At 53.3% G+C, this 18,330-nt stretch overlaps 1 protein-coding gene across 2 annotated transcripts; it reads left to right on the forward strand.

The window, feature by feature from the left end:
• The first annotated feature begins 7,161 nt into the window (after nucleotides 1-7,161).
• Nucleotides 7,162-18,113, forward strand: LOC142913926 (uncharacterized). Of its 2 annotated transcripts, none has more exons than XM_076061037.1 (5): nucleotides 7,162-7,534; nucleotides 9,439-9,558; nucleotides 10,551-10,718; nucleotides 16,204-16,371; nucleotides 16,834-18,113. In XM_076061037.1, the coding sequence occupies exons 2-5, from the start codon at nucleotides 9,543-9,545 to the stop codon at nucleotides 17,253-17,255; spliced, it is 774 nt and encodes a 257-aa protein (XP_075917152.1). In that variant the 5' UTR covers nucleotides 7,162-7,534; nucleotides 9,439-9,542; the 3' UTR covers nucleotides 17,256-18,113. The 2 variants fall into 2 exon arrangements, with proteins under 2 accessions (XP_075917152.1, XP_075917153.1); XM_076061038.1 differs by lacking the exon at nucleotides 10,551-10,718 and adding an exon at nucleotides 15,136-15,255 and having other exon boundaries at nucleotides 7,340-7,534.
• The last annotated feature ends 217 nt before the right edge of the window (nucleotides 18,114-18,330 follow it).

Genomic DNA, 18,330 nt, shown 5'->3' on the forward strand with positions numbered 1-18,330 from the left:
AAACTGCACCATAGACTCAACATTGCACCATAGACTCAACACTGCACCATAGACTCAACACTGCACCATAGACTCAGCACTGCCCATAGACTCAACACTGCACCATAGACTCAACCATAGACTCAGCACTGCCCATAGACTCAACATTGCACCATAGACTCAACACTGCCCATAGACTCAACACTGCACCATAGACTCAACACTGCACCATAGACTCAACACTGCACCATAGACTCAACACTGCACCATAGACTCAACACTGCACCATAGACTCAACACTACACCATAGACTCAACACTACCCATAGACTCAACACTGCCCATAGTCTCAGCACTGCACCATAGACTCAGCACTGCACCATAGACTCAGCACTGCACCATAGACTTAGCACTGCCCATAGACTCAACACCACACCATAGACTCAACACTGCACCATAGACTGAGCATTGCCCATAGACTCAACACTGCACCATAGACTCAACACTGCACCATAGACTTAGCACTGCCCATAGACTCAACACTGCACCATAGACTCAACACTGCCCATAGACTCAACACTGAACCATAGACTCAACACTACCCATAGACTCAACACTGCACCAGTGACTCAACACCGCACCATAGACTCAACACCGCACCATAGACTCAACACTGAACCATAGACTCAACACTGCACCATAGACTCAACACTGCCCATAGACTCAACACTGCCCATAGACTGAACACTGCCCATAGACTCAACACTGCACCATAGACTCAACACTGCCCATAGACTCAACACTGCACATAGATTCAACACTGCACCATAGACTCAACACTGCCCATACACTCAACACTGCACCATAGACTCAACACTGCCCACAGACTCAACACTGCCCATAGACTCAACACTGCCCATAGACTCAACACTGCCCATAGACTCAACACTGCCCATAGACTCAACACTGCACCATTGACTCAACACCGCACCATAGACTCAACACTGCACCATAGACTCAACACTGCTCATAGACTCAACACTGCACCATAGACTCAACACTGCACCATAGACTCAACACTGCCCATAGACTCAACACTGCCCATAGACTCAACACTGCCCATAGACTCAACACTGCACCAGTGACTCAACATCGCACCATAGACTCAACACCGCACCATAGACTCAACACTGAACCATAGACTCAACACTGCACCATAGACTCAACACTGCCCATAGACTCAACACTGCCCATAGACTAAACACTGCCCATAGACTCAACACTGCACCATAGACTCAACACTGCCCATAGACTCAACACTGCACATAGACTCAACAATGCACCATAGACTCAACACTGCCCATACACTCAACACTGCACCATAGACTCAACATTGCACCATAGACTCAACACTGCACCATAGACTCAACACTGCACCATAGACTCAGCACTGCCCATAGACTCAACACTGCACCATAGACTCAACCATAGACTCAGCACTGCCCATAGACTCAACATTGCACCATAGACTCAACACTGCACCATAGACTCAACACTGCACCATAGACTCAACACTGCACCATAGACTCAACACTGCACCATAGACTCAACACTACACCATAGACTCAACACTACCCATAGACTCAACACTGCCCATAAACTCAGCACTGCACCATAGACTCAGCACTGCACCATAGACTCAGCACTGCACCATAGACTTAGCACTGCCCATAGACTCAACACCACACCATAGACTCAACACTGCACCATAGACTGAGCATTGCCCATAGACTCAACACTGCACCATAGACTCAACACTGCACCATAGACTTAGCACTGCCCATAGACTCAACACTGCACCATAGACTCAACACTGCCCATAGACTCAACACTGAACCATAGACTCAACACTACCCATAGACTCAACACTGCACCAGTGACTCAACACCGCACCATAGACTCAACACCGCACCATAGACTCAACACTGAACCATAGACTCAACACTGCACCATAGACTCAACACTGCCCATAGACTCAACACTGCCCATAGACTGAACACTGCCCATAGACTCAACACTGCACCATAGACTCAACACTGCCCATAGACTCAACACTGCACATAGATTCAACACTGCACCATAGACTCAACGCTGCCCATACACTCAACACTGCACCATAGACTCAACACTGCCCACAGACTCAACACTGCCCATAGACTCAACACTGCCCATAGACTCAACACTACCTATAGACTCAACACTGCACCATTGACTCAACACCGCACCATAGACTCAACACTGCACCATAGACTCAACACTGCTCATAGACTCAACACTGCACCATAGACTCAGCACTGCACCATAGACTCAGCACTGCACCATAGACTTAGCACTGCCCATAGACTCAGCACCACACCATAGACTCAACACTGCACCATAGACTGAGCATTGCCCATAGACTCAACACTGCACCATAGACTCAACACTGCACCATAGACTTAGCACTGCCCATAGACTCAACACTGCACCATAGACTCAACACTGCCCATAGACTCAACACTGAACCATAGACTCAACACTACCCATAGACTCAACACTGCACCAGTGACTCAACACCGCACCATAGACTCAACACCGCACCATAGACTCAACACTGAACCATAGACTCAACACTGCACCATAGACTCAACACTGCCCATAGACTCAACACTGCCCATAGACTGAACACTGCCCATAGATTCAACACTGCACCATAGACTCAACACTGCCCATACACTCAACACTGCACCATAGACTCAACATTGCACCATAGACTCAACACTGCACCATAGACTCAACACTGCACCATAGACTCAGCACTGCCCATAGACTCAACACTGCACCATAGACTCAACCATAGACTCAGCACTGCCCATAGACTCAACATTGCACCATAGACTCAACACTGCCCATAGACTCAACACTGCACCATAGACTCAACACTGCACCATAGACTCAACACTGCACCATAGACTCAACACTGCACCATAGACTCAACACTGCACCATAGACTCAACACTACACCATAGACTCAACACTACCCATAGACTCAACACTGCCCATAGTCTCAGCACTGCACCATAGACTCAGCACTGCCCATAGACTCAACACCACACCATAGACTCAACACTGCACCATAGACTGAGCATTGCCCATAGACTCAACACTGCACCATAGACTCAACACTGCACCATAGACTTAGCACTGCCCATAGACTCAACACTGCACCATAGACTCAACACTGCCCATAGACTCAACACTGAACCATAGACTCAACACTACCCATAGACTCAACACTGCACCAGTGACTCAACACCGCACCATAGACTCAACACCGCACCATCGACTCAACACTGAACCATAGACTCAACACTGCACCATAGACTCAACACTGCCCATAGACTCAACACTGCCCATAGACTGAACACTGCCCATAGACTCAACACTGCACCATAGACTCAACACTGCCCATAGACTCAACACTGCACATAGATTCAACACTGCACCATAGACTCAACACTGCCCATACACTCAACACTGCACCATAGACTCAACACTGCCCACAGACTCAACACTGCCCATAGACTCAACACTGCCCATAGACTCAACACTGCCCATAGACTCAACACTGCCCATAGACTCAACACTGCACCATTGACTCAACACCGCACCATAGACTCAACACTGCACCATAGACTCAACACTGCTCATAGACTCAACACTGCACCATAGACTCAACACTGCACCATAGACTCAACACTGCCCATAGACTCAACACTGCCCATAGACTCAACACTGCCCATAGACTCAACACTGCACCAGTGACTCAACATCGCACCATAGACTCAACACCGCACCATAGACTCAACACTGAACCATAGACTCAACACTGCACCATAGACTCAACACTGCCCATAGACTCAACACTGCCCATAGACTAAACACTGCCCATAGACTCAACACTGCACCATAGACTCAACACTGCCCATAGACTCAACACTGCACATAGACTCAACAATGCACCATAGACTCAACACTGCCCATACACTCAACACTGCACCATAGACTCAACACTGCACCATAGACTCAACACTGCACCATAGACTCAACACTGCACCATAGACTCAACACTGCCCATAGACTCAACACTGCACCATAGACTCAACACTAACCATAGACTCAGCACTTCCCCATAGACTCAACACTACCCATAGACTCAACAATGCACCATAGACTCAACACTGCCCATAGACTCAAGACTGCCCATAGACTCAACACTACCCATAGACTCAACACTACACCATAGACTCAACACTGCACCATAGACTCAACACTGCACCATAGACTCAACACTACCCATAGAGTCAGCACTGCACCATAGACTCAACATTGCACCATAGACTCAGCACTGCACAATAGACTCAACACTACCTATAGACTCAGCACTGCACCATAGACTCAGCACTGCACCATAGACTCAACACTGCACCATAGACTCAGCACTGCACCATAGACTCAACACTGCACCATAGACTCAACACTGCACCATAGACTCAACACTGCACCATAGACTCAACACTGCACCATAGACTCAACACTGCACCATAGACTCAACACTGCACCATAGACTCAACACTGCACCATAGACTCAAAACTGCCCCAAAGACTCAACACTGCCCATAGACTCAACACTGCACCATAAACTCAACACTGCACCATAGACTCAACACTGCCCATAGACTCAACACTGCACCATAGACTCAACATTGCACCATAGACTCAACACTGCACCATAGACTCAACACTGCACCATAGACTCAGCACTGCCCATAGACTCAACACTGCACCATAGACTCAACCATAGACTCAGCACTGCCCATAGACTCAACATTGCACCATAGACTCAACACTGCCCATAGACTCAACACTGCACCATAGACTCAACACTGCACCATAGACTCAACACTGCACCATAGACTCAACACTGCACCATAGACTCAACACTGCACCATAGACTCAACACTACACCATAGACTCAACACTACCCATAGACTCAACACTGCCCATAGACTCAGCACTGCACCATAGACTCAGCACTGCACCATAGACTCAGCACTGCACCATAGACTTAGCACTGCCCATAGACTCAACACTGCACCATAGACTGAGCATTGCCCATAGACTCAACACTGCACCATAGACTCAACACTGCACCATAGACTTAGCACTGCCTATAGACTCAACACTGCACCATAGACTCAACACTACCCATAGACTCAACACTGCCCCATAGACTCAGCACTGCACCATAGACTCAACATTGCCCATAGACTCAACACTGCCCATAGACTCAGCACTGCACCATAGACTCAACACTGCACCATAGACTCAACACTGCACCATAGACTCAGCACTGCCCATAGACTCAACACTGCACCATAGACTCAACACTGCCCATAGACTCAACACTGCACCATAGACTCAACACTGCCCATAGACTCAACACTGCACCATAGACTCAACACTGCACCATAGACTCAACACTGCACCATAGACTCAGCACTGCACCATAGACTCAACACTAGCCATAGATTCAACACTGCACCATAGACTCAACACTGCACCATAGACTCAGCACTGCACCATAGACTCAGCACTGAACCCTAGACTCAACACTGCACCATAGACTCAACACTGCACCATAGACTCAACACTGCACCATAGTCTCAACACTGCACCATAGACTCAGCACTGCCCATAGACTCAACACTGCACCATAGACTCAACACTGCCCATAGACTCAACACTGCACCATAGACTCAACACTGCACCATAGACTCAGCACTACCCATAGACTCAGCACTGCACCAAAGACTCAGCACTGCACCATAGACTCAACACTACCCATAGACTCAACACTGCACCATAGACTCAACACTGCACCATAGACTCAACACTGCACCATAGACTCAACACTGTACCATAGACTCAACACTACCCATAGACTCAACACTGCACCATAGACTCAACACTGCACCATAGACTCAGCACTGCACCATAGACTCAACACTACCCATAGACACAACACTGCACCATAGACTCAACACTGCAACATAGACTCAACACTGCACCATAGACTCAGCACTGCACCATAGACTCAACACTGCACCATAGACTCAGCACTGCACCATAGACTCAACACTACCCATAGACTCAACACTGCACCATAGACTCAACACTGCACCATAGACTCAGCACTGCACCATAGACTCAGCACTGAACCCTAGACTCAACACTGCACCATAGACTCAACACTGCACCATAGACTCAACACTGCACCATAGTCTCAACACTGCACCATAGACTCAGCACTGCCCATAGACTCAACACTGCACCATAGACTCAACACTGCCCATAGACTCAACACTGCACCATAGACTCAACACTGCACCATAGACTCAGCACTACCCATAGACTCAGCACTGCACCAAAGACTCAGCACTGCACCATAGACTCAACACTACCCATAGACTCAACACTGCACCATAGACTCAACACTGCACCATAGACTCAACACTGCACCATAGACTCAACACTGTACCATAGACTCAACACTACCCATAGACTCAACACTGCACCATAGACTCAACACTGCACCATAGACTCAACACTGCACCATAGACTCAGCACTGCACCATAGACTCAACACTACCCATAGACTCAACACTGCACCATAGACTCAACACTGCAACATAGACTCAACACTGCACCATAGACTCAGCACTGCACCATAGACTCAACACTGCACCATAGACTCAGCACTGCACCATAGACTCAACACTACCCATAGACTCAACACTGCACCATAGACTCAACACTGCACCATAGACTCAATACTGCACCATAGTCTCAACACTGCACCATAGACTCAGCACTGCCTATAGACTCAACACTGCACCATAGACTCAACACTGCCCATAGACTCAACACTGCACCATAGACTCAACACTGCACCATAGACTCAGCACTACCCATAGACTCAGCACTGCACCAAAGACTCAGCACTGCACCATAGACTCAACACTGTACCATAGACTCAACACTACCCATAGACTCAACACTGCACCATAGACTCAACACTGCACCATAGACTCAGCACTGCACCATAGACTCAACACTACCCATAGACTCAACACTGCACCATAGACTCAACACTGCAACATAGACTCAACACTGCACCATAGACTCAGCACTGCACCATAGACTCAACACTGCACCATAGACTCAGCACTGCACCATAGACTCAACACTACCCATAGACTCAACACTGCACCATAGACTCAACACTGCACCATAGACTCAGCACTGCCCGCGTGTCCGCAGGTGCCGCTCCGGGTGGCAGGGCGAGCTGTGCCAGCGCTGCGTCCCCTACCCAGGCTGTGGCCACGGCAGCTGCAGACAGCAGCCCTGGCGCTGCAGCTGTGACAGTGGCTGGGGAGGCCTCCTCTGTGACAAAGGTGCCACTACCGCACCCCCCCTCCTCCAACTCCCCACCCCTCCTCCACCTACCCCCTCCTCCCCCCCCCTCCTCCACCTACCCCCCCTCCTCATCCCCCCCTCCTCCTCCCCCCACTCCTCCTCCCCCCCTCCTCCCCCCTCCTCCCCCCCAGTCACCCGGTGAATTTCACGCCACTCGCTCCCCATCCAACGCTCGGATGTGTCCATCAATATTTACCTATCATCATCATCATCCGTGGTGGTGGTGATGTTGGTGGTGATGGTGGTGATGGTGGTGGTGATGGTGGTGGTGTTGGTGGTGGTGGTGATGGTGGTCGTGTTGGTGGTGGTGATGGTAATAGTTGTAATGGTGGTGGTGGTGGTGATAGTGGTGGTGATAGTGGTGGTGATTGTGGGGGTGGTGGTGGTGTTGGTGGTGGGGGTGGTGGTGTTGGTGGTGGTGGTGATGGTGGTGGTGGTAATGGTGGTGGTGGTTATGGTGGTGGTGGTGATGGTGGGGGTGGTGGTGGGGGTGGTGGTGGTGATAGTGGTGGTGGTGTTGGTGGTGGTGGTGGTGTTGGTGGTGGTGGTGGTGATAGTGGTGGTTGTGATGGTGGTGTTGATGGTGTTGATGGTGGGGGTGGTGGTGGTGGTGGTGATAGTGGTGGTGGTGGTGTTGGTGGTGATGGTGGTGATGGTGGTGGTGTTGGTGGTGGTGATAGTGGTGGTGATAGTGGTGGTGGTGTTGGTAGTGGTGGTGATAGTGGTGGTGATGGTGGTGTTGGTGGTGGTGGTGATAGTGGTGGTGGTGATGGTGGTGGTGATAGTGGTGGTGGTGATGGTGGTGGTGATAGTGGTGGTGGTGATGGTGGTGGTGATAGTGGTGGTGATGGTGGTGCTGGTGGTGGTTGTGGTGGTTGTGGTGGTTGTGGTGGTGGTGGTGATGGTGATAGTCGTGATGGTGGTGGTGGTGTTGGTGATAGTGGTGGTGATGGTGGTGCTGGTGGTGATGGTGTTGGTGGTGGTTGTGGTGGTTGTGGTTGTGGTGGTTGTGGTGGTTGTGGTGGTGGTGATGGTGATAGTCGTGATGGTGTTGGTGGTGGTGTTGGTGGTGGTGCTGGTGGTGGTGGTGGTGTTGGTGGTGGTGGTTGTGGTGGTTGTGGTGGTGGTGTTGGTGGATGTGGTGGTGGTTGCTGTGGTGGTTGTGGATGTTACATCATGGGACCTCCTCTGCCAGTACCAAAATATGATAATAACTTTCCCCCTTTTTTCTGGCAACAAAACAGCGGTGTTAAGATGTTAAAACACCAAACTGTGAAACATTTTACAAGGCATAACGTCACTGCACGAACCACAATGCCTTGCGGTTCAGAATGAACCTCTAGTCTAGAGGTTACCTCTGGTCTGGAGGTCAGCTCTGGTCTGGAGGTCACCTCTGGTCTAGAGGTCACCTCTGGTCTGGAGGCCACCTCTGGTCTAGAGGTCACATCTGGTCTAGAGGTCACCTCAGGTCTAGAAGTCACGTCTGGTCTGGAGGTCACCTCTGGTCTAGAGGTCACCTCTGGTCTGGAGGTCACCTCTGGTCTAGAGGTCACCTCTGGTCTAGAGGTCATCTCTGGTCTAGAGGTCACCTCTGGTCTCACACCGTTTGAGACGAGGCTCTAAAGAAAGCTGTCTCTGGTGTGGACCAATCAGCTTCAAGGACAGCGCATCATCATCATCTACTATCAGATGGTGTGTTTTGTTTGCATTCTGACCACAAGCATTGTGGTTAATGCAGTGACGTGATTCCTTGTAAAAGGGTTTCACAATTTGGTGTTTTAACATCTTAACGTCGCTGTTTTGCTGCCAGATAAAAAGGGGAAACCCAATTGTCACACGGTGGTAGATGTTGTTGCCGTTCCCCTCCCTCGCTTCTCGCTAGATCTGAATTACTGCGCCAGCCACCAGCCGTGCTTGAATGGAGGCAGCTGCATCAACGCCAAGCCGGATGAGTTCACCTGCAACTGCCCCCAAGGGTATTCCGGCATGAGCTGCGAGATAGGTGAGTGTGTGGTGAGTGTGTGGTGTGTGTGTGTGGTGTGTGTGTGGTGAGTGTGGTGAGTGTGTCGTGAGTGTGTGGTGAGTGTGTGGTGAGTGTGGTGAGTGTGTGTTGAGTGTGGTGAGTGTGGTGAGTGTGTGTGTGTGTCGTGAGTGTGTGGTGAGTGTGTGGTGAGTGTGGTGTGTGTGTGTTGAGTGTGGTGAGTGTAGTGAGTGTAGTGAGTGTGTGTGGTGAGTGTGGTGAGTGTGGTGAGTGTGTGGTGTGTTGTTGCCGATCCCCCCCATAGACTCATCATACAGGGACCCATAGACTCACCACACAGAGACCCATAGACTCATCACACACAGAGACCCATAGACTCACCATGCAGAGACCCATAGACTCACCACACAGAGACCCATAGACTCACCACACAGAGACCCATAGACTCATCACACACAGAGACCCATAGACACACCACGCAGAGACCCATAGACTCACCACACAGAGAACCATAGACTCATCACACAGAGACCCATAGACTCACCACGCAGAGACCCATAGACTCATCACACAGAGACCCAGAGTCTAATCACACAGATACCCATAGACTGACCACACAGAGACCCATAGACTGACCACCCAGAGACCCATAGACTCACCACACAGAGACCCATAGACTCACCACGCAGAGACCCATAGACTCACCACACAGAGACCCATAGACTCATCACACAGAGACCCATAAACTCACCACACAGAGACCCATAGAATCATCACACAGAGACCCATAGACTCACCATACAGACCCATAGACTCATCACACAGAGACCCATAGACTCACCACACAGAGACCCATAGACTCATCACACAGAGACCCATAGACTCACCACACAGAGACCCATAGACTCACCACACAGAGACTCATAGACTCATCACACAGAGACCCATAGACTCACCACACAGAGACCCATAGACGTACCTACGGCCTTTTTGTGTTTTTTGTGCGCCATCAGGAGAGAAGGTGGACGATGACAACGACGATGACGACGACAACGAGGAGGTGGAGGAGGTGGAGGAGTGCAGCAGCGTTGACGGTGTTGGCTCCTCGTGTGCGTCCAGCGAGGGCGTCACGACCATCGACGGTGGCAGATTCGTCCCCCCGGCTTCCGCCGGCGTGGATGGTGAGTGGGGGGGGGGGGGGGGGGGTGACAGGGGACTGAGTAGTTGACCGGGGGGGGGTGACAGGGGACTAAGTAGTTGACTGGGGGGGGGGGGGGTGGTGACAGGGGACTGAGTAGTTGACCGACCGGGGGGGGGGTGGTGACAGGGGACTGAGTAGTTGACCGTGGCGGGGGGGGGGGGTGACAGGGGACTGAGTAGTTGACCGTGGCGGGGGGGGGGGTGGTGACAGGGGCCTGAGTAGTTGACTGGGGGGGGGGGGGTGGTGACAGGGGACTGAGTAGTTGACCGTGATGGTGGTGACGTTGAGACTTAGGAACACACGGAGCTCTGGAACGTTACTTGTTCGTTAGTAGAGTTGTCCACCTGCAATTGCATGGTACCTAAGTAGGGGAGTATTTGGAGTTTGTGGTCTCAATCCCCTTCCTCCCCCCCCCCTCCCTCCATCCCCCTCCCTCCCCCTCCCCTGCCCCAGGCTCCCTGCTGCCTGTGCTGCTCCCCCTGTCGCTGGCCGTCTGCCTGCTGAGCGACCTGGCCGTAGGCCGCCGCTGCCGGCCGCGGTGTCTCAGGCGCCGGCCCAGGGAAGTTTCCTGGATAGCTAACAACTTGGGCGGCGGCGGCGATGGCGGCGGTGGTGGCGGTAACACGGAGGGTGGTCGCTCCCCCAAACTTCCTCCCAAAGGCCCCGACGAGGTGCGCCTGGAGGCATGGGAGATGCCAAAGCTGGGAGAGCAACGGCTCCCACCGACGCCGGAATGGGGAGCGAAGTTCTCCAAGCTCGGGGGACTGGGAGCTGAAGACGTGAATGTTAATAACGTGTCGCGAGTGAAAATACACGCAGCCACGGAGAGACGAGAGGGGAAGGGGTCTGAGAGTGGGGGGAGTGGAGTGGAGTGAGATGAGAGGGGAGAGGTAGGATAGTGAGTGGAGTGGAGTGAGAGGGAGAGGCAGGAGAGTGAGTGGAGTGAGATGAGAGGGAGAGGCAGGAGAGTGAGTGGAGGGGAGTGAGAGGGAGAGACAGGAGAGTGAGTGGAGGGGAGTGAGATGAGAGGGAGAGGCAGGAGAGTGAGGGGAGTGGAGTGAGATGAGAGGGGAGGGTCAGGAGAGTGAGTGGAGTGGAGTGAGATGAGAGGGAGAGGCAGGAGAGTGAGTGGAGTGAGATGAGAGGGAGAGGCAGGAGAGTGAGTGGAGTGGAGTGGGATGAGAGGGAGAGGCAGGAGAGTGAGTGGAGGGTAGTGGAGTGAGAGGGAGAGGCAGGAGAGTGCGTGGAGGGGAGTGGATTGAGAGGGAGAGGCAGGAGAGTGAGTGGAGGGGAGTGAGATGAGAGGAGAGTGGAGTGAGATGAGAGGTAGGTGAAGTGCATTTGTGAGCAATTTTTTTCTTAAATTGTCCAAGTAATTTCCTGTCACGCAACTGCCGCGTTCAATGCGACAATTTGTGGATCAAAAACGCGACAGAATTTACGATAAATGTGCGTTGATGAAGTGGCAAGCCAACCAGCGTCAAGGGGCGGCCTAAATGTGGGGCTGGCGTTCTCGATCCACAAATCGCTTCAACGATAAAACATTAATGAATTAAAAACGTGACAGCTTCATCCGTACTCAAACACGAACATAGATCATCAATGTCGTGGCTTTAGCTCTCCAACACAACTGGTGTGCCGTGCAGGTAACGAATCGGCACATTCTGTTTACGTGACGAACCTGACTAAATGGGCTGTCGGGTGGTGGCGGGTTTGAAGACATTCATATATCTACGCCATCTAACCAATAAAAAACCTCCGTTGTGTACCCCGGGCGTAAGATCTTTGTTAGCTCGCGCACATCCTCGGCATAATCAGGCAGGTCCTCACCGGGTTGGCGACGGCGTGCCTCTAAGGCTGCTTTTGCCTCCTCCTCATCGCGCGTACCGAAACGCAGATCAAGTCGGCGCATCAGCTCCTCTAGCTGTGTCTGCGCGCTTGCGGGTAGGGCTTCCACAAAATCGGCTGCCCGCCCATCCAGATTCATATTAAGTTGACGTAACGCCTGCGCGTCCGTCCACCCATTAATTTCCTTAGCCGCTAGGACATTGCGGGCAAACGCTTTCCACGAAGGGGTACCCCGGCCGGTGAATATATGCCTTATTTTTGCGTGGGGTAACGCGGGGGTTCGTACCGCTTTTGACGCCAAACTGTGGGGGCTACCGTCCCCCGCCATCACTGAATTGTCGGGGCCGTTGCCCACCGACTCCCCCGTTCCACTCATACCGCTACCCCCCGGCTGCTCTGTCAGGTCCAGACTACCGACCCCTAATGTCTCGCACCCCTGTACCTCTGCCTGGGATGTCGACCGTGTTTGCGTAGCTTAATTAGCGGCTCGTACGCTTTGCGCTTGCGATGCGCTACACTGTTCAACGGCGGCGTGCCACGGTGAGCGCGCTCGCAAAGTAAAACCCCGTCCTGCATGGGAATAAACAGGTGCGGCGCGCCGCCGTGGGATTCCCTCCCACCCACGCTCCACACGCTTAAGCAAAAACAAAACGCCGCGATTACTTTGCTCCGATTTAACGGGCTGTTTACACAGCTGCGTTTTCGCGCACGCTAGGCGCTTAATTCGCTCCCTCGCTATTAGACTATCGCGCAGGTGCGCGACCGCCACCCCGCCACCCCGTCACACAGGTGCGCGAGCGTTAAGCCCTACTGTAAACAATCGTACAGGTATGCGAGCGCTAAACGCCACCGAAACCAGACGCGTAGGCACGCGTACACTGAACAATCCGCTTCGTGGAAAACAACCGCGCACGCACGCGAGCGCAAAGCGCTACTGTAGGCGATTGCGCAGGTACGCGAGCGCTGGGCACCACCGAAAATAGTCGTGTAGGTATGCGCTGAACAATACTGTAAACGATCGTACAGGTACGGACACCAAGCACGCTCTACTCCCTTATTCGCCGCAAACAGCCGCGTGTGCGCGCGAACACAAAACACTCTCCACCCTCCTCTTCACCCTCCAAAGGACCACACGAAACAGTTTTTTCCCCTACCAGTTATTTTATTTACCGCGAGCAACCCGTTAAGCTACGCGTAATTCTGTGGGTAAGTGGATGTCAGCCCAAACTTACCTCTCTCTCTTACTCATGCGTACTTCCACTCTGCTGCGCTGGAAGCTGTAGAAAAGCGATCAGTAGAGGGTTGAGCCTGGCTGCGCTGAAGTTCGTCACGCGGACGTCTCGAACGGCTGACTCCCCTCCTGCGTGGACCGCGATGATCTTGAAGAAGAACTGCCTTGCTACCTGAATCCCCCTCCCTTTATCCCACCTACAACAAAGGAATTTCGGCGTTTCGCTTCCTTGACCTCCCGTCCAATCAGGGGCTCGGATTTTCCCGCCCTTTCGATACCCGGATCCCAGCTCAGGTGACGTCGCCGCAATGATCTCTCCGACATCCGCTCTTTGTTCTCCCGCTACCAGTCCACTGACCCGTGCTTGTGTGTGTGTGGTTCCACTCGCTGTGGCTCGATGGCCCTTTCCGTGACCATGCAACTTTTACTATTAGGTCACGGCGCCGCAGTGCATGTCAGCTACAGGGGGAAGATCGCCCAATTTCCCGGCCGCAGGAAACCATGAAGTTCGATCCCATTAGGGACTTCTGGAAAAAAATCTATCGGCCGGGTGACCTCCCCTCCCGGCTCTACGTGGGGCGTGTGTGCGTTCGTGCGGGGGGGGGGGGGGGTGGTGAGGGTGCACCGCGTCGGCATCCCCCGGTGGCGGCAGAGCGGCGGTGGGCACGGCCTCGGCAGAGCGGCCCTGCTGCGGCGGCCTCACGACTGTGCAGTGGGCAAAACGCGGACGTCTGAGAAGGCACCGGCCCCGGGAGAGTGGCGGGAAATCCGAGGCATCGGTGACGGCGTCGCGGCGATGGGTACGGCTCCGCTGGAGCGGCTCCGCTGCGGTGGCACCACACAGCCCCCCGAGGTGCCAGTCCCCGTCCCGGGTTGACTGGAGCACCTCGCCTGGGTTGCCCCTACGAGGTAGCACCGCGGGGTCCGCGGGACTCCTCTGGTCTAGAGGTCACCTCTGGTCTGGAGGTCACCTCTGGTCTAGAGGTCACCTCTGGTCTAGAGGTCATCTCTGGTCTAGAGGTCACCTCTGGTCTCACACCGTTTGAGACGAGGCTCTAAAGAAAGCTGTCTCTGGTGTGGACCAATCAGCTTCAAGGACAGCGCATCATCATCATCTACTATCAGATGGTGTGTTTTGTTTGCATTCTGACCACAAGCATTGTGGTTAATGCAGTGACGTGATTCCTTGTAAAAGGGTTTCACAATTTGGTGTTTTAACATCTTAACGTCGCTGTTTTGCTGCCAGATAAAAAGGGGAAACCCAATTGTCACACGGTGGTAGATGTTGTTGCCGTTCCCCTCCCTCGCTTCTCGCTAGATCTGAATTACTGCGCCAGCCACCAGCCGTGCTTGAATGGAGGCAGCTGCATCAACGCCAAGCCGGATGAGTTCACCTGCAACTGCCCCCAAGGGTATTCCGGCATGAGCTGCGAGATAGGTGAGTGTGTGGTGAGTGTGTGGTGTGTGTGTGTGGTGTGTGTGTGGTGAGTGTGGTGAGTGTGTCGTGAGTGTGTGGTGAGTGTGTGGTGAGTGTGGTGAGTGTGTGTTGAGTGTGGTGAGTGTGGTGAGTGTGTGTGTGTGTCGTGAGTGTGTGGTGAGTGTGTGGTGAGTGTGGTGTGTGTGTGTTGAGTGTGGTGAGTGTAGTGAGTGTAGTGAGTGTGTGTGGTGAGTGTGGTGAGTGTGGTGAGTGTGTGGTGTGTTGTTGCCGATCCCCCCCATAGACTCATCATACAGGGACCCATAGACTCACCACACAGAGACCCATAGACTCATCACACACAGAGACCCATAGACTCACCATGCAGAGACCCATAGACTCACCACACAGAGACCCATAGACTCACCACACAGAGACCCATAGACTCATCACACACAGAGACCCATAGACACACCACGCAGAGACCCATAGACTCACCACACAGAGAACCATAGACTCATCACACAGAGACCCATAGACTCACCACGCAGAGACCCATAGACTCATCACACAGAGACCCAGAGTCTAATCACACAGATACCCATAGACTGACCACACAGAGACCCATAGACTGACCACCCAGAGACCCATAGACTCACCACACAGAGACCCATAGACTCACCACGCAGAGACCCATAGACTCACCACACAGAGACCCATAGACTCATCACACAGAGACCCATAAACTCACCACACAGAGACCCATAGAATCATCACACAGAGACCCATAGACTCACCACACAGAGACCCATAGACTCATCACACAGAGACCCATAGACTCACCACACAGAGACCCATAGACTCACCACACAGAGACTCATAGACTCATCACACAGAGACCCATAGACTCACCACACAGAGACCCATAGACGTACCTACGGCCTTTTTGTGTTTTTTGTGCGCCATCAGGAGAGAAGGTGGACGATGACAACGACGATGACGACGACAACGAGGAGGTGGAGGAGGTGGAGGAGTGCAGCAGCGTTGACGGTGTTGGCTCCTCGTGTGCGTCCAGCGAGGGCGTCACGACCATCGACGGTGGCAGATTCGTCCCCCCGGCTTCCGCCGGCGTGGATGGTGAGTGGGGGGGGGGGGGGGGGGGTGACAGGGGACTGAGTAGTTGACCGGGGGGGGGTGACAGGGGACTAAGTAGTTGACTGGGGGGGGGGTGGTGACAGGGGACTGAGTAGTTGACCGACCGGGGGGGGGGTGGTGACAGGGGACTGAGTAGTTGACCGTGGCGGGGGGGGGGTGACAGGGGACTGAGTAGTTGACCGTGGCGGGGGGGGGGTGGTGACAGGGGCCTGAGTAGTTGACTGGGGGGGGGGGGGTGGTGACAGGGGACTGAGTAGTTGACCGTGATGGTGGTGACGTTGAGACTTAGGAACACACGGAGCTCTGGAACGTTACTTGTTCGTTAGTAGAGTTGTCCACCTGCAATTGCATGGTACCTAAGTAGGGGAGTGTTTGGAGTTTGTGGTCTCAATCCCCTTCCTCCCCCCTCCCTCCATCCCCCTCCCTCCCCCTCCCCTGCCCCAGGCTCCCTGCTGCCTGTGCTGCTCCCCCTGTCGCTGGCCGTCTGCCTGCTGAGCGACCTGGCCGTAGGCCGCCGCTGCCGGCCGCGGTGTCTCAGGCGCCGGCCCAGGGAAGTTTCCTGGATAGCTAACAACTTGGGCGGCGGCGGCGATGGCGGCGGTGGTGGCGGTAACACGGAGGGTGGTCGCTCCCCCAAACTTCCTCCCAAAGGCCCCGACGAGGTGCGCCTGGAGGCACGGGAGATGCCAAAGCTGGGAGAGCAACGGCTCCCACCGACGCCGGAATGGGGAGCGAAGTTCTCCAAGCTCGGGGGACTGGGAGCTGAAGACGTGAATGTTAATAACGTGTCGCGAGTGAAAATACACGCGGCCACGGAGAGACGAGAGGGGAAGGGGTCTGAGAGTGGGGGGAGTGGAGTGGAGTGAGATGAGAGGGGAGAGGTAGGATAGTGAGTGGAGTGGAGTGAGAGGGAGAGGCAGGAGAGTGAGTGGAGTGAGATGAGAGGGAGAGGCAGGAGAGTGAGTGGAGGGGAGTGAGATGAGAGGGAGAGGCAGGAGAGTGAGGGGAGTGGAGTGAGATGAGAGGGGAGGGTCAGGAGAGTGAGTGGAGTGGAGTGAGATGAGAGGGAGAGGCAGGAGAGTGAGTGGAGTGAGATGAGAGGGAGAGGCAGGAGAGTGAGTGGAGTGGAGTGGGATGAGAGGGAGAGGCAGGAGAGTGAGTGGAGGGTAGTGGAGTGAGAGGGAGAGGCAGGAGAGTGCGTGGAGGGGAGTGGATTGAGAGGGAGAGGCAGGAGAGTGAGTGGAGGGGAGTGAGATGAGAGGAGAGTGGAGTGAGATGAGAGGTAGGTGAAGTGCATTTGTGAGCAATTTTTTTCTTAAATTGTCCAAGTAATTTCCTGTCACGCAACTGCCGCGTTCAATGCGACAATTTGTGGATCAAAAACGCGACAGAATTTACGATAAATGTGCGTTGATGAAGTGGCAAGCCAACCAGCGTCAAGGGGCGGCCTAAATGTGGGGCTGGCGTTCTCGATCCACAAATCGCTTCAACGATAAAACATTAATGAATTAAAAACGTGACAGCTTCATCCGTACTCAAACACGAACATAGATCATCAATGTCGTGGCTTTAGCTCTCCAACACAACTGGTGTGCCGTGCAGGTAACGAATCGGCACATTCTGTTTACGTGACGAACCTGACTAAATGGGCTGTCGGGTGGTGGCGGGTTTGAAGACATTCATATATCTACGCCATCTAACCAATAAAAAACCTCCGTTGTGTACCCCGGGCGTAAGATCTTTGTTAGCTCACGCACATCCTCGGCATAATCAGGCAGGTCCTCACCGGGTTGGCGACGGCGTGCCTCTAAGGCTGCTTTTGCCTCCTCCTCATCGCGCGTACCGAAACGCAGATCAAGTCGGCGCATCAGCTCCTCTAGCTGTGTCTGCGCGCTTGCGGGTAGGGCTTCCACAAAATCGGCTGCCCGCCCATCCAGATTC

This window comes from Petromyzon marinus, unplaced genomic scaffold (assembly GCF_048934315.1).
Source record: "Petromyzon marinus isolate PM22_M1 ecotype Great Lakes invasive population unplaced genomic scaffold, UKy_Petmar_22M1.pri1.0 PM_G_Scaffold_27, whole genome shotgun sequence".
NCBI classification, from domain to species: Eukaryota; Metazoa; Chordata; class Hyperoartia; order Petromyzontiformes; family Petromyzontidae; genus Petromyzon; species Petromyzon marinus.